Genomic DNA, 23,049 nt, shown 5'->3' with positions numbered 1-23,049 from the left:
ACTAATAAATACCAATTTCTTTAAACGTCAATATCTTAAGTTTAGCTTATCTGGATCAACTTTTTCTTGGGCTTAAAATACAAGATTAAATAAGAGCTATCAAACGAGCCCAATATCGATATATAAAATCTCTTTCTATTGGTACTTAATTATTTGGCCCAAATAAAATATGAAACTAGAAGCTATTTCATTTTAGTCTTCAAATTTTCAAAATATAAAACTATAACATATAAGACAAATATATTTTTATTCTAAAATTTTCTAGGGCATTACATAGAGAAACTTAGTTTTCGTGGTTATTATATTCTAGGAAAGCGTTATAGATTATATTTTTGGCCTGGAATGCATAAATCTGTGTCTATGCTTGAATATTTGCATGCTGATCTTTGGGGACCAGCTATTGTCCCAACTCATACTGGCTTTAAATACTTTCTGTCAATTATTGATGGTTTTTCTAGAAAAATTGGACATTTCTTTTAAAATCAAAGTCAGACACTTTCAATGTTTTCAAAGAATGGAAAACTATGATTGAAACCAAACTGATAAAAGGATTAAAGTTTTAAGAACCGATAATGGTTTGGAATTTTGCAATCTTGAATTTGATGAGTTGTGCAAATCCTCTAGTATATTAAGACACAGATTGTGACACACACTCCACAACAAAATAGTTTGGCTGAAAGAAAGAATCGAACTATTCTTGAAAAAGTGAGATGCATGCTTTTAAATTCTATCCTGCCTGAGATATTTTGGGGGTAAAGCTGTTAAAACTGCAAGTTATCTTATTAGCAGAAGCCCTGCTAGTGCTAACACTTTAAAACTCCTGAAGAGGTGTGAAATGGGAAACCTGCTGACTTCAGTAACTTGAGAGTTTTGGATCTGTAGCTTTTGCATATCAATCTGAAGGAAAATTAGAACCTAGAGCAATTAAGTGTGTATTCTTATGCTATGGAGATGGAGTTAAGGGGTATAAATTATAGGTAAGGAAAACCAAACGTTATAAGATCATAATTATTAGAAATGTTGTATTTAATGAAGATGATCTAACCGGCCTTAAAAAACTGGAAAACAAATAGAACTCTTTAGTTAGACTAAAAATGTGGAAAAAGGGATTGACAATGAGGTGGAGCATTCTGATGATGAAACTCATCGGACTGATGCACACCCCATTGAGAGAAATGAGGAAACTTTTGATGATGGAGCTCCTATTGATGAACTAGAAGTTGATTCAGAAATAAATCAATCTTTAATTGACTACCAACTTGCTAGAGATAGACAAAGAAGACAGATAAGACCTCCTACTAGGTTTGATAAAGATGTCTCATTGCTAGCTTATCAAAGTATGATTAAAAATGAGCCCGAGTCCTTTGAATAATCTATGAGTGGTAATGACTCTAACCATTGGCTTACAGTAATGCAAGATGAAATGCAAAAGTTATCAAATAGATTAAATAATTGAGAACACATAGATTAAATAAACCTTTCTTTCCAGAATGACGATTGAATACAACAAGGTTGTCTGCCCATCACTAGCACCACTATTACAAGTCTCGAAAAAACTTTCTAAAACCACCTTTAAATACTACTACGTACCAACCGACGTTAAAAAAGGTTTTCAACTTTTTAAAAACATTATTTAAAATGGGAAAACCCAGATAGTCACTCAACTTGCAGTTAAGTATCATTTGAGCCACTGAGTTTCTTTTGTTTCAAAATAATCACAACTTCACTACTTATTTTAGTAAAATTTCGTCAGCTTTTCTAATAGAACGTGTGACATGGAAGACGTCCATGTCAACGATACACCAGCTTATCATCAGTACAGTCATACATCCTACTAGAAAAGCTAACATATGTTAGTAGACCAAATAAACTGAAACAAAATAAACTTCAATAATAACTTTGAAACAAAATAAAGGTGTATGACTAGCATGAAACTTCGCCATAAGTTGATTATTAACATTGTTTTAGCCCATATTTAAATTATCAATTTCTTCGGTCTCTAAATACTTAAGGTGAATATTTAAGTATAAGTTAATCGTCAATCATTTAAAATAAAAATTAATCTTTTATGTGTTAAAAATAATATTTGATTGCATTATTAGTGTCCTCTTTCTTAAAGTTCAAACTTTTGGACAGTATTAATCATCCAACATTTTGTACCTCTTTTTCTTGAAATTATAATATGGTGGACTATGTGATAGTCAAGGTCCCACCATTGGGTTATGAAAGTTACAGACGAACTGCAATGCCTGTCGTATTGTTATCGATTCCGCGAAGTGAAGACCAAGCTACAATGTAAGAATCCTTAAAATATTTGTTCTCATTTTCCTAGACAATTTGATTGGATCGTGTTATTTTAATCTTACTCAACCATTCCATCACTTATTTCATCATCACCACGCTTACTTTTCTTTATAATGAGGATTATATATTATCTAATCTTGTAAATCAAAAAAGTAATAATAAGTAAACTTACTAATTTAAAAAAAAAAAAAAAAAAAAAAATCAAATTGTCAATGTTGCAGTGGATGTATCCAACAATGCTTAAACACTGCTTTAATAAGTATTTTATTGACTTGATCATCAAGATGTGAACACAAATATTGATCATCTAAACTTGATATCTTTGACAGCAAATTCAAGATATGTAGACATGCTTACTTTAGTTTTCAATGTTATAATACATTTAAATCCTTTGATTTTCTTCTCTTTTATGAGCCATAGAACAATATGGTATTCCTTAATAAATGTTCAACTATTTTTTTTCTTGCTAAAAAGGAAATTGAGTCCCTATTTGGTGGGAATTAAAATAAGATTTTTAGTTATTTTTGATAAAAGTTGATGAAACGTGTAGTTGAAAAATTGTAGATTCTATACATAGTTAAAAGTAATTATTGACTTTGACTTAAATTAAATGGGCTAAACAATACGTACGAGTTTCTTTCAGTAATTATTTTGATATTTGGTTAGTTTGTATTACAAGGTAAGTAACTAAGTATGAGAGATTACTTGTTCTAATTGTTTTGATAATGATATAGATATTTCACAGTGACATTTATTAAATCCCTGTTTGGTAGTGATTAAAATCAAAATTTTAGTTGATTTTGATAAAAATTGATAAAATATTTGATTAAAAATTTATAGGACCCATGAAATATATAATTAAAATTCATTACTAACTTTAATATATATATGGCACACAATTAATTTTGAATTATTAAATTCATGGGACCTACCATTAACATATTTACCAACCCATTATTGTGCTATGTCATCGGTACTTAACATAAGCTAAGTATCTATGCCCATTAGATCATTTCCCTATATATACACTGACCCAGGTCTATGTTCTACGTTTCAGTTTGGTTTCTTCAGTCAAAATATTATATGGTTACTTGACCGCAGCTTGAAGTCAAGAATACTATGTGATGGGACTGGGACCATGAGTTAAATTAAATTAAAATTTCTTGATTAATAGCACAAAATATTTTTTTGAAGCTTGAAGCAATTATAAGTCGTGTTTATTCTTTCGAAATTCTTTTTTTTTTTTCAATACCCATTTTCAATCCATGCATTCACACAATAAAATATTATTTTTGTAAATCCGACTTTTTTTTCTTCTAATTTTTAGTCATACATTCTCCAAAAATTTACTATTCAAAAATCCACTCTTTTCTAAAAATACTGTCAAACAGGAACTAGATCATATTGTCCTAAATAGGCGATGATGGAAAATACGAGGTGCAACCAGTTCATCCCTGCCTACAAAGCCAATCAGCATGAAAAAATGTAGCAATATGGTCGACCACTTCATTTCCTTCAAGGAAGGTTAAATGACAAGACCCACAATTTACATAGAAAGCAAAGATGAAATATTATAATATATTCCAGCTATGGGATTGATGGAAATTATAGGGTAGAATTAGTTTTTGTAATACTTGGTCAATGAGATTTTTCTGTTGGAAATTAAACTTGATTCATGAATGATGAAAAATAAATAAATTTGATACATGAATTAGTTTATTTAATATTCATGCATTTATTTAAATCATGTATCCAAATGGTTCTCTGTATTTTATTATTTATAGTATGTAGGAAAAATCATTAATTAGTCTATTAAATTTATACAATGTATTTGGGATCCTTTGAACCTATAAAAGACTTTGTGCTTGAGACATTTTATTGAGCCAAGCCATAGAATACAAATATTTTTGAGAATTTTCTGAATTTTTCTCTCTAGTCTTTTATCCCATAATTTTTTATTTCCAACAAAGTGGTATTAGAGCCATTTCAAAGATGAATAGTTCATTTCCTTTTGTTGTTCCCAAACTAACAAAGGAAAATTATGGACATTGGAGCATATGCATGAAGGCGTTCTTGGCTCACAAGAGGCATGAGAAGTTGTAGAGAAAGACTATGATGAACTTGAGAATGGAGCTTTAAGTCAAGCTCAAAGGAACACTTTGCAAAGGTATCGCAAGTCAGATCAATACACTCTCTCTATCATTTATATGGGCTTAGATGAAGCCATATTCGAGAAAGTTGTGTCCTCAACAAAAGCTAAGGAAGCTTGGAAAATTCTCGAGAACAATTTCAAGGGAATTGAAAAAGTGAAGAAGGTTTGCCTTCAAATCCTTCTTGGGGAGTTCAAATATCTGCACGTGAAAGAGTCTGAACTTCTCTTTAACTATTTCACTAGACTGTCCTCCATTGTCAATCATATGAAGCGGTATGAGGAAAATATTGAAGAAAGTCGTGTCATTGAGAAAATCCTTAGATCGTTTGACTCAAAACTTGAGTTTGTTAGTATTGCCATTGAAGAGTTTAATGACTTGGATACCATGACCCTTGATCAACTCACGGGGGTCCTTGCAAGCATATGAAGAAAGATTGAAGAAGAAAGGAGAGCCGGTGGCTTAAGTTCTCCAAACGAATGTCTCCTTGGGAGGTCAACAAAAAGAGCAAGGATGATCTCAAGGAAGAGGTCAAATTCATGGTCGAGGTCGTTGTCGTGAAGGAAATTATGGTCGTGGTAATGAAAGAAATGATGAAAAACAAAATTTGAATAATGAAGGATCAAGCAATCAATCGAGAGGACAAGGGCGTTGGAACTATGGCTCCAAGAGAGGTGGCGGAAGAAGATATGACAAGTCCAATGTTCAATGTTACACTTGTCATAAATATGGTCACTATGCTTCCGAATGTGGGAGTGACACCACCAATAATGATGAAAGAGTGAATTATGTTGAAGCGAAGGAAGATTAAGAATTGTTGTTGTTGTTGGCAACCAAAGAAGAAAAGGATAAACAATCGTGGTGCGTTGACACCGGTGCCGCCAATCACATGAGTGGCAACAAGGAGTTATTCTCAACAATAAATGAGTCCGTAAAAGGCAACATTTTTTTTTGAAGATGAAACTAAAATTCCAATAAAAGGCAAATGTGATGTTTTTATTCGCGCTAAAAATGGAAGTCATCTTTTGATTTCTCAAGTTTATTATGTACCTACTTTGAAGTCTAATATTTTGAATTTGGGACAATTACTTGAGAATGGCTACGGCATTCACTTGAAAAATCATTGCCTTACTTTGAGAGATGTTTGTTATAAACTGATTGCAAAGGTGCCAATGGAGAAAATAGAATGCTTTTACTCAATGTTAATGTTGACTATCCAAGGTGTCTAAAAGCTTGTGTTGAAGACAATTCTTAGTTTTGGCACTTAAGATTTGGTCATTTGAATTTTGGTGTCTTGAAGACCTTGACGAATGAAGAAATGGTGAATGGGTTGCCAAAAATTACTCATCCCAATTAATTTTGTGAAGGATGCCTTGTTGGCAAGCAAACTTGAAGAAGCTTTCCAAAAGAATTCCACCTCAAGAGCAACAAATCCACTCCAACTTGTTCATGCGGATGTGTGCGGGTCAATCAAACCACCCTCTCATGGTAAAGGAAATTATTTCTTACTATTTATTGATGATTTTTCTCGCAAGACCTGAGTTTATTTTTTGAAGACGAAAGATGAAGTTCTTGGAGCATTCAAAAATTCAAAGCCTTTGTTGAAAATGAGAGTGGCAACTCAATCAAAGCATTAAGGATGAATTGAGGTGGAGAATTTACTTCCAAGGAGTTTAACAATTTTTGTGATACAAATGGAATCCGGCATTTCTTTACAGTTCCAAGATCACCGCAACAAAATGGTGTTGTGGAGGGGAAGAATAGAACCATCCTCAACATGATTCGTAGTATGCTTAAGAACAAGAGTATGAGAATGAGTTTTGGGTCGAGGCTATTGCATGTGCCGTGTATTTGTCTAATCTTTTCCCGTTGAGGAGTGTTCAAGACATGACTCCACAAGAAGCTTGGAGTGGTAAGAAACCTAGTGATTCTCATTTACGTGTTTTTGGTAGTATTGCCTATATTCATGTGCGAGATGAGAAGAGATTAAAACTTGATGAGTAGTTTGTTTTCATCGGTTATGATGCAAACTCTAAAGGCTACAAGTTTTATAATCCTTGCAATGAAAAGATTGTTATTAGTAGATATGTGAAATTCGATGAAGGAAGCTTTTGGGATTGGAATGTTCCAAAAAATGAAGAAAACGTGATTTTTCCTTTCCAAGAAGGAGACTCTAGCCAAAACGAAAGTGAAGATGCCACTCCACTGCATTCTCCTGTTCCTCATGATAGTCCCTTCGAAGGATCGAGTCGTACTAGTAATCTTGCAGAGATTTATGAAGAAACTGAAATTGTTGATAATACATCTTTGTTTTGTCTCTTCGTTGACGCCGAGCAATTGAACTTTGAAGAGGCAATGGAAGACAAGAGATGGAGGTATGTAATTGATAAGGAGATCCGAGCAATAAAAAAGAACAATACATGGGAGCTAGCCTCTCTTCTTGAAGGGCAAAAAGAAATTGGTGTGAAATGGGTGTACAAAGTAAAGAAAAATACTCGAGGAGAAGTGGAGAAATACAAGGCAAGACTTGTTGCTAAAGGCTATAGTAAAAAGCATGGCATTGACTATGATAAAGTCTTTGCCCTCGTTGCTTGCTTAGAAACCATTCGATTTATCATTTCCTTGGCAGCTCAAAATAAGTGGAAAATTTATCAAATGGATGTCAAGTCCACTTTCTTGAACGGATACCTTGAAGAAGAAGTGTACGTTCAACAACCATTGGGTTATATTGTCAAGGAACATGAAGATAAAGTTTTGAAGTTGAAGAATGCCCTATATGGCTTCAAGCAAGCGCCTAGAGCTTGGTATAGCTAGATTGACAAGTATTTTCAAGATCATGGATTCATCAAATGTCCACATGAGTATGCTCTTTACGTTAAAAAGGAAGCATTTGGAGGTTTTGTGATTGTGTGTTTGTACATTGATGACTTGATCTTCATTAGCAACAATGAAAATATTTTTGATGAATTTAAGAGAATGATGGCTTAATAATTTGAGATGGCTGACATTGGACTCATGTCATACTACCTCGAAATTGAGGTAAAACAAAATGGAGATGACATTTTTATTTTTCAAGAAGCCTATGCAAAGAAAGTTCTTGAAAGATTCAAAATGTAAAATTGCAATTTGGTGAGTACTCCCATTGGGTGTGGAACAAAGATGTCAAAATATGACGAGAGTATGAAAGTGGATCCATCTCTCTATAGACAGCTTGTTGGAAGCTTGAGATATTTGACTTATACAAGACCCGATATTCTTTATGGTGTTGGTCTTGTTAGCCGTTATATAGAGGCACCAACTTTAACTCACTTGGAGATTGCTAAAAGGATACTTCGCTACATTAAAGGTACCACTGATTATGGCTTAGCTTATTCCTCTTCTACAAATTTCAAGCTTTATGGTTATTGTGATATTGATTGGGCTAGTGTTACTAATGATCGAAAAAGCACCACTGGATTTTTGTTTTTCATGGGTAACATCGCTTTCACTTGGTGTTCAAAGAAGTAGCCCATTGTGACCCTTTCTACTTGTGAAGCTAAATATGTTTCTGCTGCATTGTGTGTTTGTCACACCGTTTTGCTACGAAAATTATTGGAGATGCTTCATATGCCTCAAAACAAACCTACACCAATTTATGTTGATAACAAGTCAGCTATTGCTTTGGGTAAAAATCCTATGTTCCATGATCGAAGCAAGCATATAGATATTAGATTTCACTTTATTAGAAGGTGCATTGAGAACAAAGAAATTGAGCTTGCTTATGTGAAGACCAATGATCAACTAGCAAACATTTTTACCAAACCATTAAAGAATGATGATTTTGCAAGATTGCGTACTTGGATTGGAGTTATCAAGAAAGAATCAAGTTTAAGAAAGGGTGTTGGAAATTAAACTTGATTCATGAATGATGAAAAAAATTTAATTTGATACATGAATTAGTTTATTTAACATTCATGCATTTATTTAAATCATCTATCTAAATGGTTCTTTGTATCCTATATTATTCATAGTACGTAGGAAAAGTCATTAATTAGTTTATTAGGTTCATACAATATATTTGAGATCCTTTGTACCTATAAAAGGCCTTGTGCTTGAGACATTTTATTGAACCAAGCTATAGAATACAAATATTTTTGAGAATTCTTTAAATTTTTCTCTCTAGTCTTTCATCCCATGATTTTTTATTTCCAACATTTTCCACGCTTTTGATTTACATGATCGTACAACCTTTATACACATCATACAAAGTCTATTTCAAGCAACTAGACTAATTTTGTGACTACAATTTCCTAACATTTACATTCTAAGATTACCCTTGATTTAAGCCTAAGAATAATTATTTTTGTCTTTGGTTTGATTTGAGGGATTATCCTTGATACACTCTCACAAGATGGAGAGGCTATCGGCAAGACCAACTTGTTCTAAAGAACTTTAGTACGTTGTCTCGACAACGGTTTGTTTAGAAGATTGCCAGCTAATCTCAGGTGTTGACATGTCAAACATGGATTATCCTTCGCCGAACAATGTTCAAACAAAGTGTAAGTCAATTTGGATGTGCTTCGTCAATGGGTGTAGCACCAAATTAAAGCTTAAATGCGTTGCGCAAAGATTATCACATAACAATGCTAGCAAATTCTTGAGTGGAAATCCTAACTCATTGAACAACATAAGCAACCACAATATGTCAAAGGCAGCATTTGCAAGATATTCAACCTCAGTACATAAGCAGGGGACCAATCGCAATTTTTCCAAGAGATGGGATTCGAGCTAAGAAAACTGATATATAAGCTAAGATAGATGTATGGTCATCAAGATTGCTCATCCAATTAGCATTTGAGTATGTGGTGAGAATAGAGTTTACATTCTTGAGAAACTGAATGCCATGAAAAATTGTTTGCTTCAGATAGTGAAATAGTTGCTTTGTGGTGGCCTAGTGGACGACGGTAGCCTTTTGTATAAACAAAGACATTTTGTTGCTGACAAAGGAGATACCAGGGTGTGTGAAAGAGAGGTACTAAAGAGCCCCAATCACACAATGCAATTATGTGCTCTTAACAATTGAGATACCATTAATTAATTTCAGAGCAATGCTGGTGGACAATGGAGTATATACATCTTTGACACCAAGCATATTAGTTTTGGACAGTAGATTATAGATGTATTTGTACTGAGACAGGAATAAGCCTGTTGTGGTGTAGATGACCTCCACACCTAAAAAATGGAGGTCTCCTATGTCTTTGAGAAATAATCGTGTACCAAGATCGTAAATAAGTGAAGTGACAAACTTAGGGTCACCACTTATGATAACAAGGTCACCCACATAGCAATTAATCTAATTGTACAAAACAAGTTGACGAAAATGGTTGACAAAACAAGTGTTGGCAAAACTTGGCCTCTGATTTCAAATGATTTAAAAAAAGTGTTTTTGAAGTGATTGGTGTAGATGTTGTTTTGTAAACCAACTTTGTCAACTAATTTTGTATAAGTAGCATGACTCTCTACGTAAACCACAAAATAGCATATAATTCGATAGATAAACAAGGATGAATAAGTTTTTAATTTTGAAAACCAAGCTCAATCAAGGCACATTTTAGAGTCGAATACCGCACTCGAAAAGCCTGTTTGTGATCATAAATGGCATGGCGCAATCTACAAATGTGATCGGGATTGGACATATCCTTAAATCCTGGAGGCTGAACCATATACACATTCCTAGTCAACTCACCTTGCAAAAATGTATTATTCATATCAAGCTATCTTAATAACCACCCTTATATCATATCAATTGTCAAAATAGTTTTGATAGTAGCTAGTTTCACAATAGGGCTAAATGTCTCTATGTGATCTAACCTGAGTCGTTAAGTATAGCTCTTGGCAACAAGTCAAGCATTAAATTGATCAATAGACCTATCCACATTTCTCTTAACTTGAAACATCTATTGGATTACATTCTTTAGAAGAATGAATGAACTCTCATGTAAAATGCCTCATGAGGGTAGTGAGCTCATCCGACATAGCATAGCTCCATTGGGGATCACAAAATGGTTGACTTACACAATAGTTCTACGGTGGGTTGGAAAGGATGTTTTGTGATTGAATTAAATTGTTTGGGTTTATATATAATGTTTTGGGATCGAGTAATCATTACGTGAGTTCTTTATGGTGGGGACAGAGATAGCTTTATCTGGATAGGAGTGGGAGTGATCAATGGGATGGGGATAAGAAAAAGTGGTACAGGTGATGCACCTGATAGATGACCTTGAGGTGGTGCCGGGTAAATTAGTATAGGGTGTATGTGAGGTAGATTGACTTAAAAAGGAAGATAAGAGTTACCCGAAGGTGATGTGGAAGCAATAGCAACATAGTCCGAAGCGATGACATAGTAACGAATGTGAAGCAATCCGAATAGATGAGTGGCACTTACTCTGTGTGATGTGCAATTCAATTGGGCTTTGGCTCTCATCAAATAGAATGTATCAAGAGATATACAAGCTGTTAGATTTAAGATTGAGACACTTGTATGCATTTTAGGTTTGAGAATAGCCAACGAATAAGCACAGAATGAATTTTGACTAAAGTTTATGGGTGTTGTAAGGCCTAGTGAGCAGAAAGCAAATGCAACCAATTTTTTTTTTTAATTTGAGATAGAGATAGTTAAAATGTTGGTCACGTAAGATTTCATAGAGAGATTTGTTCCTTAACAAGGGTGTGGGTCGATGATTTATAAGATAGGTGATTGTTGCGGAAGCTCTCTCAAAAGGATATTCAAACGGTGGTTTTCAGGCTCAGTCCAACGCACCTTTCTCAACCAACAACCAGTCCAATCGGCTCCAAACCACAACCAATTGATTCACCTTGGTTGCTATGCAATCTTACCCACGTAGGACAAGAAAGGATGATGATTTATGGCCACAAAGGCTAGGAGAAGACACCACAAAGATATACTATGAAAGAACCACCAATTGCACACGTTATACAAGCGTTCTGGACACTTCTGGACACCTTTTTCTCACACAAAAGGGGGGCAGCCGGGATTCACTATTTCTTCTCTCAAAATCACACAAAACATCATATGAAAGTGGCTAGGGTTATAGCCAAATATATACTCTAGGGTTAGGCTTTAAGTTGGGCCATTAAAGGGGTAAACAGGCCAAGAGTCAAGCCATCCATAAGGAATACAATTGGGCCGGGTATAGCTCATAGACTTGGTTGTTGAATTTATTTCATTCATCGGCCTATGCTTATGAAATAATATTAACCCACGTTAACATCATAGCCCGGGATTTATTGGGCATCAAAAACCCAACAAATCTCCACCTTGGTGCCCAATAAATCTGCAAGCAATCAAAACACACAGTTAACACTTGCATAATCAAGGTAGCCAATAAAATTGGATCACATACCTTACCTCATGTTTCCAACTTGAAACACATACCATACCTGCTCCATGTACTCACTGGGGCTAAGGTCAAAAACACCAAAGTAGAAGCAAATATTTAACAGTAAACAATCAAGAGCAAATACACATGCGATGACGATATACTATAGGATAACACACACATATCTTTTCAGAAACACGTTCACATAGAATCATAGATTAACACCAAGTCAATCAAATCACGGTCAACCACATATGCAACGCATGCATAAATGACCCTAAGAAAAGATCTCACCACACCTATCATATCCCATTCCGTGTTGCTCACACCTCGAGAACACATATCTCCTCTCATCGCCCACCAAGCTCTCTAGATAGATCACTCAACTCATGTCTAACTGGTAAGTTACAATAGATCCTAAGTCTACGAGATAATCCTCTATCTCCACATCACTTCTCCCAACCTACGTAGATAATGGGTCTCCACCTAATAGAAGTGATAAAAGTGCCTCTTTCACACTCCACATGATCAGGGTCTCTTTCCAGATAAAGGTTCCTAGACATTTGATCACATCTCCACTCGTGATCCAAATGTCACACTCCACATCCTCGGTACAAACCACCATGTACCCCTAGGCATCTATACTCCACCTCACCAAAAGACACACAACGCACTGCTAATGCATCCTAACCCACTATGCATGCAAGCAATTACACCAAGTAATCCTAATGTCTCAGATTCATGCAAATGCACATATCAAACACATTGAAATGTAGCAGATAATCATGCAACAAAATTTAGACAATCACACACATGCAGAAAGGATCACACATAGATACATATGCGGTGACTAGGTTTACACTTAATAAACCTCACTGGGGTTATAACTCGACCCCTCAACTAAATTCGTCTCACCTCTCATCTTACCCTTCACCTTATCTTTCTTCTTGGGACAGTCCCTAATAAAATGTCCAGACTTACCACAACTGTAACACCTTCTACCACTAGACTTGTCTCGTCCCCTGCCCTTCTTCTTACTACCCTCATCACTCGAGTCACTACTCGAATCACTACTGTCTTGAGTTCTACCCAAATTCATCTGCTTAAACTTCATTCTACTCCTCATCATATGTAACTCGCCACTCCTGTTATCCTCTTTTTCAGCCTTAATCTCCATCTCCTTACTCCTAAGTGAGTCTATGACAATCTCGGGTGTTAAGGTGTCCCTACCATACTTAATTGCATTCTTAACTTCCCTATATGAATCAGGCATGGAATTAAGCAGGATAATAGCCTTATACGTTTTAGATACCTTTTCATCACAGTTAACGATATCTTGAACTAATTTGTTAAAGACATCCAGATTATCATCAAGATCCTTTGAAGGATCCATTTTAAAGTTGAAAAATCGTTCAAGCAAGTACAATTTATTAGGAGTTGACTTAAGCAAATATAAGTCCTCCAACTTTTCCCAAAGTTGTTTTGTAGAATCCAGTTTTCCTACTTTTCTCAAAACAATATTAAACAGGTGTAAAATAATTGAAGTGTATGCAAGTTCATCATACTCTTCTTTTTGTACTTCTGTTAAATTTGCAGGAAATTTGCCATCTATGACTTTTGAAACTTTTTGTTGGACCAAAATACTCTTCATCTTTTGTTGCCAAATTGAAAAATCCCCTTTCCCATTAAAAATTCCAACTTCAAAGCGTGAAGACATTTTTAAAAAATAGAACAACCAAAAGCACAGATATGTCACACAAAGTTATCCTATGGCCGCACCGCAATATACATCGTTCTAGATTTCTAGGGTTTCGTAAGATTCACAATCTTAGATCAAGGGAATGTTCGAACGGGTCAAGTTTAGGTGTTCTAGCAGGAAAATCAATGCAACACGAAGGTATGTAAACAAAAGTTCGAATTTTCACGCAACAAATCTCACACAGTGACTATATGACAGGTAAAGTACAAAATCAACTACCAACTTACAATCAAAACTCAACACTTCAAAAAACAGAGCAAATAATTCCTAAATTTTCTAGCACAAGCAATGGTTGTCAAGCAATGACAATCCCCAATCCTAACGATCACCCCACATGATGATCTACTAATGCTAAAATTTAAAATTAAGTTAAGCCAATATACCAGAGCGGACCTATCTGAGTTCGTAAATTATGAGAGTTGCGAATTTATCACTTTAGGACCACCACTATTCGTCTTAAAATGTCTGGAAACTGCAGCAACCAAAAAATCATGATCGAGTCCCAAACGCTCGAAGAATAACACTGTCCAGATTCTTCTGCGTACCCTAAAATAGAAAACTTTCAACTCGAAAAATGTCAAAAATAGTATAAGGAACAAACTGCCTGAAGGGACCGTCTCCAAAAAATGCTCCACGCGCCCTCATGCGCGTCTCCTTCCCTCTGTGCATGAGCCTCACGCGCCACCACATGCGCCGTCGTAGAATGACACGTGCCGGCCTGAATGGTTCGCCTCCTCCTGCACGTCACGCCAGTGGTCTCCATTTCTCCAAACTCCTTCTGGATTGATCAGAAAATGTGAAAAATGGAGATTGATTTTAATAGTTTTTGGACAGCTTCTTCGATATGATTTCTGCTGCATTTCTGCCAATTTTCTGGACAATTTCTGGTAGATTTCACTAGCCAAAACCTTCACCTTGAAGCTCTGATACCAATTTTTGTGGAAGCTCTCTCAAAAGGATCTTCAAACGGTGGTTTTTCAGGCTCAGTCCAACGCACCTTTCTCAACCAACAACCAGTCCAATCAGCTCCAAACCACAACCAATTGATTCACCTTGGTTGCTATGCAATCTTACCCACGTAGGACAAGAAAGGATGATGATTTATGGCCACAAAGACTAGGAGAAGACACCACAAAGGTATACTATGAAAGAACCACCAATTGCACACGTTATACAAGCGTTCTGGACACTTCTGGACACCTTTTTCTCACACAAAAGGGGGGCAGCCGGGATTCACTATTTCTTCTCTCAAAATCACACAAAACATCATATGAAAGTGGTTAGGGTTATAGCCAAATATATACTCTAGGGTTAGGCTTTAAGTTGGGCCATTAAAGGGCTAAACAGGCCAAGATTCAAGCCATCCATAAGGAATACAATTGGGCCGGGTGTAGCTCATGGACTTGGTTGTTGAACTTATTTCATTCATCGACCTATGCCTATGAAATAATATTAACCCACGTTAACATCATAGCCCGGGATTTATTGGGTATCAAAAACCCAACAGTGATAGTATTGATAGATATCAAATTTTTGTGGATGCTAGGAACACAATGTTTTTTATCCAAATGGAAAGTATGATGGGTGTTTGAAATTCCAAAGAACCATCACGGGAGACATACAAACTTGATTCATCATCAATTGCAAACTCATCTGTCTAATAATATTCAAAATGGTTGGACAAATTTTCTAAATCAAGACGTGAGATGCCCCAGAATCAATGAGCCATTTATTTTCTTTAGTTGAGAAATGGAGGAACAATTCACTGTGATATTGAAAGAATGTAATGGTGGACATTTTTTTGAACTGTAATCGCAATAGATCATAAAATTGGCATTTGGGTTGATAATGGCTCTTGCTTGAATTAAATCGACATGTTGAGTTTTGGGGCCTCCTATTGTCATGATGTTGTTAGGGGTGAGATTGGCTGAAGACTCTAAAGACCCATTGGCCTTATAAGGGCTACATTGCTTGGGGCTTTCAATTCTAGTTGCATCATGCAAATTAGAGTATCAGTATGTGGAATTGGATGTGGCAACTAGCTGCTGAACGATGGCTTCAAGGTGACAAAACTAGCTTTCATGGTTGACAAGGAGATTATAGAGTTCTTCAAAGGTCAGAGAGTTTGCTCGAGCACGAATAGAGATGAAAATCTCCTGAAATCGAGACCAAACTGTGAAGAATGTAAAAGCTAAGATCATCGCTATATACAGGATGATCAATGAGGGCAATATCATCCGTAAGGCCTTTCAACGTATGTAGATAATCGGGTATGGAATGATTGCCCCGATGAATCAAGGTAAGTTTCTCATTTAGTTACATTGATCAGGTTCATGGCTTACTCGCATACATGGTATTTAATTTCTTCCATGCCTCTTTGGGATGTTTTGGTAGCAAAGGTGAGGAAGATAATAGCCGTAGTGGTGGAGGCCATAATTGCATCAAGGATGAGCTTATCCCGACGAACCTAGTGTGTCTTTTGGAGAGTAAAAGCAGTGAACCATTAGGAACGGGGTGTGGATGGTCTTCGGTGAGATAGTCAATAAGGTCATACTGAATAAAGAGGGCTTCAAATTAGGTACGCCATTGTGGAAAGATTGAGGGTGTTAGCTTTTCATTAATTTGAGCAGGAATGTTGAGGGTAATTAAGTGTTTATCTGTTGGAGAGGGTGGCTATGATTGGGGAGGAATCAAGGTTGTTGATGGTGTGGGAAAAAATAGTTCCGGGGAAGAGATTAGTTGTTCGTTAGGCACTATCCATGATAGGGATCACAATCAGACTTGGACTGAAGCTTGGTGATGACATGGAAGGAATCATACACTGTTACAGCTCGTTGGTAGCCCTAATCTCATGCAAAAATAGCCATTCTTGAAATGCAATGGCCTCACCATCACTAGTTGCAGAAGCCCTGATATCCTCTTGGATTGGATGCCCACCACCACCCGAGTCTTGACTGTACCACATCCTCTAAATTAACAAAGCCTTGGTGTTTCCGAACCTCAACATCAATATTAAACTTCAATCTCCTGCTAAGAGGTTGTTCCAATCTAGTTACTTGATAATTTGAATCTAGTTTTTGGTTCATCGTACCTTTCATTCATTTTCCAACAAGACATTAATCGAGCTTGATATTGCATGCACATCTCATAGGCTTGATCCATGTATTACTATGTTGCGTTCACCCACACACTATCCATAGGATGCATGATGCATCAGAATGGCCCCAAATCTGCTTCATTGTAGCCCTTAAATAGTTCATCGCATATTCTTTATGTCTCACTCACTCCAAAATTTTTAAATATTTCAATATGTACTTAAATGCATCACACTAAAATAGCATGTGGCATGCTCCAATTATGTCCCACTTCCCTTTTAGCATTGCTAATAGGAGCGCATCATTGTATGTGCTCCAAAAACAGATTCCAATCTTAGGAGGAGTAGAAACTTTCCACCATTTATTCACCAAGAGTTTAAGCTAATTTTGCTGGTGAACTCATTAGACATCTAGTTTTCTATCCATCATTTGTTCGCGCTTTTGTCTAGGCATTTGCCTCTAGGTTTCAGAATAACTTATCGGGTCTGTCTGTATTGCTGTGTGAGGTGGATAGAATCGCTGCACAATCAATAGTGAAAGATATTATAACTTCAGAGGGTCAACGAGAGTCGCATATCGAGATCTTAATACCATTACGAAGTCCTACCATTACGAAGTCCTCAAGGATTATTATGCTTAAACATGGTATACTTAAACAAAATCTTAAGGACTAAGCTAGTGGATAAATGTGAAAAGAAAACAAAATTAGTTAGAAGTCACTTAACCAACGACTACCACATCTCACCGACTAAAAATACTCATTTAGCTCCAATGACTAAATATAAATCTATAAATAGGCATGCTTGGGATGAAGAATGCTAAGTTGAATTTGAAATTGTTTTTCTCAAATATTCATCTCTTCTTACTCCCTATTGAATAGTAGAATAGTAAGTTTATGAGCAAAAAATATTTAATAGTTGAGAGTAATTTGTTGATCATCATTTATAGGTAAACACATGGATATCTATGAGTATTTTAAGGGAATTATAGTTTAATCTCATGTAAATATTGTTTGTTTAGGTGAAACTCTCGATGCTATAGATGATCTTGGATAAAAAGAATGAAAATCAAGCTAAAATGAGTTATATTTACTTAATTTGGAGATGAGGACCAATTGGATATAATCGGAAATCAAGGGCTTTAATTGCAAATTACATGAACTTCAGCCAATTAAAAGAAGAAGACCAGGGACTGAATTGATCAAGGCTGAAAGTAGAAGGCATTTGATCGCAATGCCCATTAAAAGGAACTGAGCATGGTGCAAATTTTTCTTCAGGGCTTTTCGCACGAGCATAAAAATCTACTTTTACACTGGAATAAGCTAGAGGTAAGCTACTTTAACTTATAGTATAAGTTGAACTAGTAGCTTTCGCAATTTAACCTACCTTGAACTTGTACTTTCAGCATTCTATTGTAATCTATTGTGGAGAACAAATATAGCAAACAATTGAAGACAATTAACATCAAGAAATTTAAGATTCGTGGCTTGGAATTGAAGACTCTAGAAATTGATTTTACATCTTTATCTTGTATTTTATGAATTTCCAAACATCTTGCAGTAATTTTATTGTAATTATGCTAGGATAAATTATTTAATGTCGAGATGAAGATGAAACTTATTGTTTGATTATTTTTAATTCAAAATTAGTTATTTAGTTCATTTCTGTTCTTGATTGATACTTCACGCTTAATTTATTATTTAAATGTTTGATTACCATATAGATTATTAGTTGCTTGATTTGTTAATGAGAGGTAATTGTGTAGATGAATGGATTATTTTTCATAAGAATTCAATACAGGGATATTCTCGGGTCATTCTTAGAAATAGGTTTGGTTACTTTACATTGGGAGATATAGTTAAATATAATTGAAGTAACGGTTGTCAATGATACACAAATTACACTAGATAACGTGGATAGAGATTTGAAATAAGATAATAATAGATGGTTTCAGAATTCCAACACATCATTCTCACATATAGTTTTCCGGTTATCTCTATTATAAATACATATTCATATAGTGAGACACAATTATAAATAGTACATATGAAATATATATTCATGTAGTGAGATACAATTCCGGTTATCTCTATTATAAATAGTACATGTGGACCTGTCTAACAACCTTTACACATCCCATCCTAATACGTTAACAAGATAGGCGGTCCAAGAGTTATTTATTTTCCATTATTAAAAAGATGGACACAAGTGCATCATTGTTCTGATTAAAGCTAGCTACCAAATTACTTTTACTGGGAATAGTAATCCCTAAGTACTCTCTTGGCATAAGCATAGATAGTTAACAATTAGTGGGAATGGACACTTCACAAGCACGAGCAAGCTTCTTGGCGTTGGGAGAGTTAATATACGCTTTTAAGCTTGGGTCTTTGAGGAACTGGCAAAAGCAAGGCTGCTGTTGCGTTAAATTAGTGCAGTACTCTACAGAAGGTGCAGTACCACGCTATGGCAGATGCTCAAGGTTGCAGTTCACTCATAACCCATCCTTCTGTCGCGAAAACAAGTGGCTCGGCTACGGCTAGTAGAACACCGTACAGTGCAATACCTGATGTCTTCATCTTTAAAAGGAAGAGATTGTCGGCGATGCTTGATGCACTGCTGGGGCTTGGTCTCAATTTATAGAGGAGAAAATGCCTAAACATTTAAATTAGAATGTTAATAAGCCAAATTTTGGTTGCCAACCCTCCCACTCCCAAAACCCTAAACTAGACTGTTTAAAGACTTCTAGAATGCCAATGCATGTCCCTGAAATTGAAAGGAAACATTTTGGAAACTCAAAAAAATGTTTATTTAATTTGATTTTTAATAAAATTAGGAAACTTTGAAAAACTCGGTGAAATACCTTTCAAAATGTCCACCATAATATTTAAAAAAAATTATGATTAAGAATTACACGTGATCCGTGATCTTTGTTGTGGGTTTTCAATTAAAAATTAACAGAATTATATTTTTCTAAGTAAAAGTTAACTTAATTTCAGTATTAACTTTAATAATACTTATTAACTGGCAATTAGAGATTAAATTATGTTAATATAATTTTTCAAAATTTTTCTAATGATCCAACTGTTTGCCTAAGTGTTAATTATCTTTAATTCATATCCATTAGAAAAATTAATTGTATTATTTACTCTTTATTTTTGTTAATAACTTTGAAACTGTGAAAAATGATGTTCACTCATATGAAATTAAAATTAAAAATAAAAGTTGAATAGATTATTCAACTAAATAGCAATTGTAACTTCTTGAATATCAATGCAACGCAGAAATGCAAGATTTTTTATTTTTATTTTTTTATTTTTTTATTTTTGAGATGCCGACTAAATATCGATTCCTAGGAACCTTGACACTACTTTGTTATAACAATTTTTTATTTGGTTAAACATCCCTTATACTAGTGATCTTAAATAAATATTTATTTGTCAGGAATTTTTTTTTTTCCTTTCTGTTTTTCTTATTATTATTATTTTTTTCCTGTTTTCATCTCCTTTCTTTTATTGTTTGTCGTCGTTATCATCGTTGTCCTCTTCTCCTCCTCCTCCAAAGAAATAGACGTGATGAACTAAAATTCCTTTAAATGTACATCATGATAGGTAACATATTTTTAATAGTTTCCTCGACAACCCCCCCCGCCCCCCCAAAAAAAAATCAAAATTTTAGGATTTAAAAATTATGAGAATTCGAATGTGAAGGGGTTATAGTTTGCGAACCCAGGCGAAAATTTTCCTACAATATAAACTTTTCTTGAGCTTAACAATAAAAGTAACTCATATTTAGCATATCTTTATTTTATACTTGTCTAGAATCGGTTAAATCCGATCTGTTTAATCCTCACTCTATAAAAGATCATTTCCAAATTACCCATGAAGTTTAAGACCGATGTTCAATTACCTTGTTTTTTATTTTTAGGTCAACCTCTTTGTGAGAAATTTTCCAATTGCACGTGTATCTAGTTGTTGTAGTTTGATCCAAATCTAGTGAGTATTGGACTTTTAGTTAAAGTCGTCTTAAAGAACTCAAAATTATGGATCGGAAAGAAAAGTCTCTACATTTTCACTAGCCTATTGCTTGAGCAGTAGGCGAACATTAGGAGCAGAGAGCTATTGTCTGCCTGTCGTCGACCTCTCACTCCAGTGATAGGACGATCGCTTGCCTGTCACTAGATGTCGCTCAAGTGACAACGTCGTATGAGATTTTCCCTTTATGCCGGTTTCACACGTATTTTAATCTAGTTTTTATTTCTTTGGTTACTTCTGGTGATTTGATAGGTTACTTCTGGGGATTTGACATGTCCTCTATAAATAATAGACTCTTCATTCAGTTTAAAAATTGTTGAGATTGCTATAACAATATTATTTTCTCAATTGATTGTCAGATAAAATACTTGGTACCTCTGCCAATCTATTTATTGCTTTCAATCTTATTTTCAGTGTGCGATTATATACTTCATATTGTATCATATTTGCCTCCTCATTTCGTAACAAGTGGTATCAGAGCTATTATGGTAACTTGTTTATTTCTAACAAGTGTATCAGAGCAAAGTTGTGATTTTGTTTGAGATTTCCTGTTATCGATGACATACCTGAAGTATAAAATTTCATTTTTTGATAGTAATACTAGATTTTCATTGTGGCAATCGAAGATGCTAGTTATATTAGTGCAGATGGATTTAGGTGATATGTAGTTGAGATTTGAAAAGATGCCCACAATTTAGACAATAGAGGAGAAACAATGGGAGGATTGGAATGCACTTTCACAGATTCATCTTCATCTCTATAACAATATTTTTAAGGACGTTTTGAAGAAGAAGACGGAAGCTTTGATGTGGTTGAAGCTGGTGCAATTATGCATGACTAAAAGTCCGATGAGTAAATTGCATCTGAAGCAAAGGTTGTATTCTTATCTGACGGTAAAAGGGTGGATCTTTGGAAGATCATCTGGCTGTGTTCAAGTTGGTCATCATTGATTTGGTGACATTAGAGGTAAAGTATGATGAAAAAGATTTTGCCTTAATCCTATTGTGTTCACTGTCCGCTTTGTTTAGGGACATGATTTTGCATAGTCGTGATACCCTCACCATTGAAGACGTGTATGATGCCCATTTCTCGGAGGAAAAGATGAAACATCTAGTTGGATCTGAGTCCAAAGATGGAGAATGTCTTGTGGTTCATGATGATTGGCGAAGGGGTAAGTCGAGGTCAAGTTTCAGGATTCAAGTTTGTTTTTTATTGCAAGAAGAAATGACACATCAAAAGAGATTGCGAGAAGCTGCAAACCAAAGGTAATTCAAATGCAAATTATGGGAAGCAATCAAACAGTTTGGACGAGGCCGACATAGCTTAGGACTATTTTGAGTGATGGAAATCTCTTAGTGATTTCTAACGTGGAATCCAAACCCGACGAGGTCTGGATCTTTGATACAGCTTATACGTTCATATGTGTCCCAATCAAGATTTGTTTGAAACATATGAAATAGTGATGCAAGGTGCTGTTATCATGGGTAACAATGAATCTAGTTGGGTAACTAGTATTGGGAGAGTTAGATTGAAGCTGGTAGATGGAAGAAGTAGAACACTTGATCACGTTTGACATATTCTAGTTTTGAGGAAGAATCTCATTTTGTTGAGTACTTTTGATTCGAAAAGGTACATGTTCTCTGGAGCAGATTGAGTCTTGAAGGTCTGGAAGGGTATACGTGTTCTACTAGAGGGGCAGAAGAGGTCCTGGTCACACATCTTACAAGGTCGGACATAATCGATAAAGAAAAGTCAATGAATGTTTAGTATCATGGTGGATATTCAGTTTGATACAGTACCATTGGGATTTGGCTCTGGGTCTTTATTGAAGAATACTACTAAGTTGGGTTTAGAAGATATAGATAATCCCACTTTGCCACCATTGTCCGTGATTCCATCGTATTCAACTGCTAGGGATAGACACATTGGAGATAGGTACGGGAATGCCAATTTGTTTGCTCATGCTTCTGGGATTTTTGAAGGCGTCGAAACTTGCAAAGAGCTTTCAGTGAAAGCATTGAGATCTGATTCTGCTACAGGGTGTGTTTCAATCCTGTTTGGTAATTTCTAGTTCTTTGTGAATTTCTTGGAACTCGATGTTTGGATTCGTGTATCCGTATTGAATAATGTGGAAGAGGAAGAGTATTTTTTGTGTGATTATAGAAGTTTGGTTCAGGTTGAAAAGTTCAATTGTTTCATCTCTGTCGAACTTATTTTTTCAGGTGGAGAAATTTTGGAGCTTCATTTTTGCACCGAAATTTGGTTCAAGGTGAAAATTTGTTGTAGTTTGACCTAAACTTTGTGAGTATTGGAGCTTTAGTTGAAGTGATAT

At 35.3% G+C, this 23,049-nt stretch overlaps 1 protein-coding gene across 1 annotated transcript; it reads left to right on the top strand.

The window, feature by feature from the left end:
- Positions 1-7,613: 7,613 nt before the first annotated feature.
- On the top strand, positions 7,614-7,961 carry LOC111390238 (uncharacterized mitochondrial protein AtMg00810-like). Its single transcript, XM_023015246.1, has one exon. It carries the CDS (start codon positions 7,614-7,616, stop codon positions 7,959-7,961), a length of 348 nt encoding a protein of 115 aa, XP_022871014.1.
- The last annotated feature ends 15,088 nt before the right edge of the window (positions 7,962-23,049 follow it).

This window comes from Olea europaea, unplaced genomic scaffold (assembly GCF_002742605.1).
Source record: "Olea europaea var. sylvestris unplaced genomic scaffold, O_europaea_v1 scaffold662, whole genome shotgun sequence".
Classification (NCBI taxonomy): domain Eukaryota; kingdom Viridiplantae; phylum Streptophyta; class Magnoliopsida; order Lamiales; family Oleaceae; genus Olea; species Olea europaea.
This window is presented reverse-complemented; position numbering and strand designations above follow the sequence as displayed.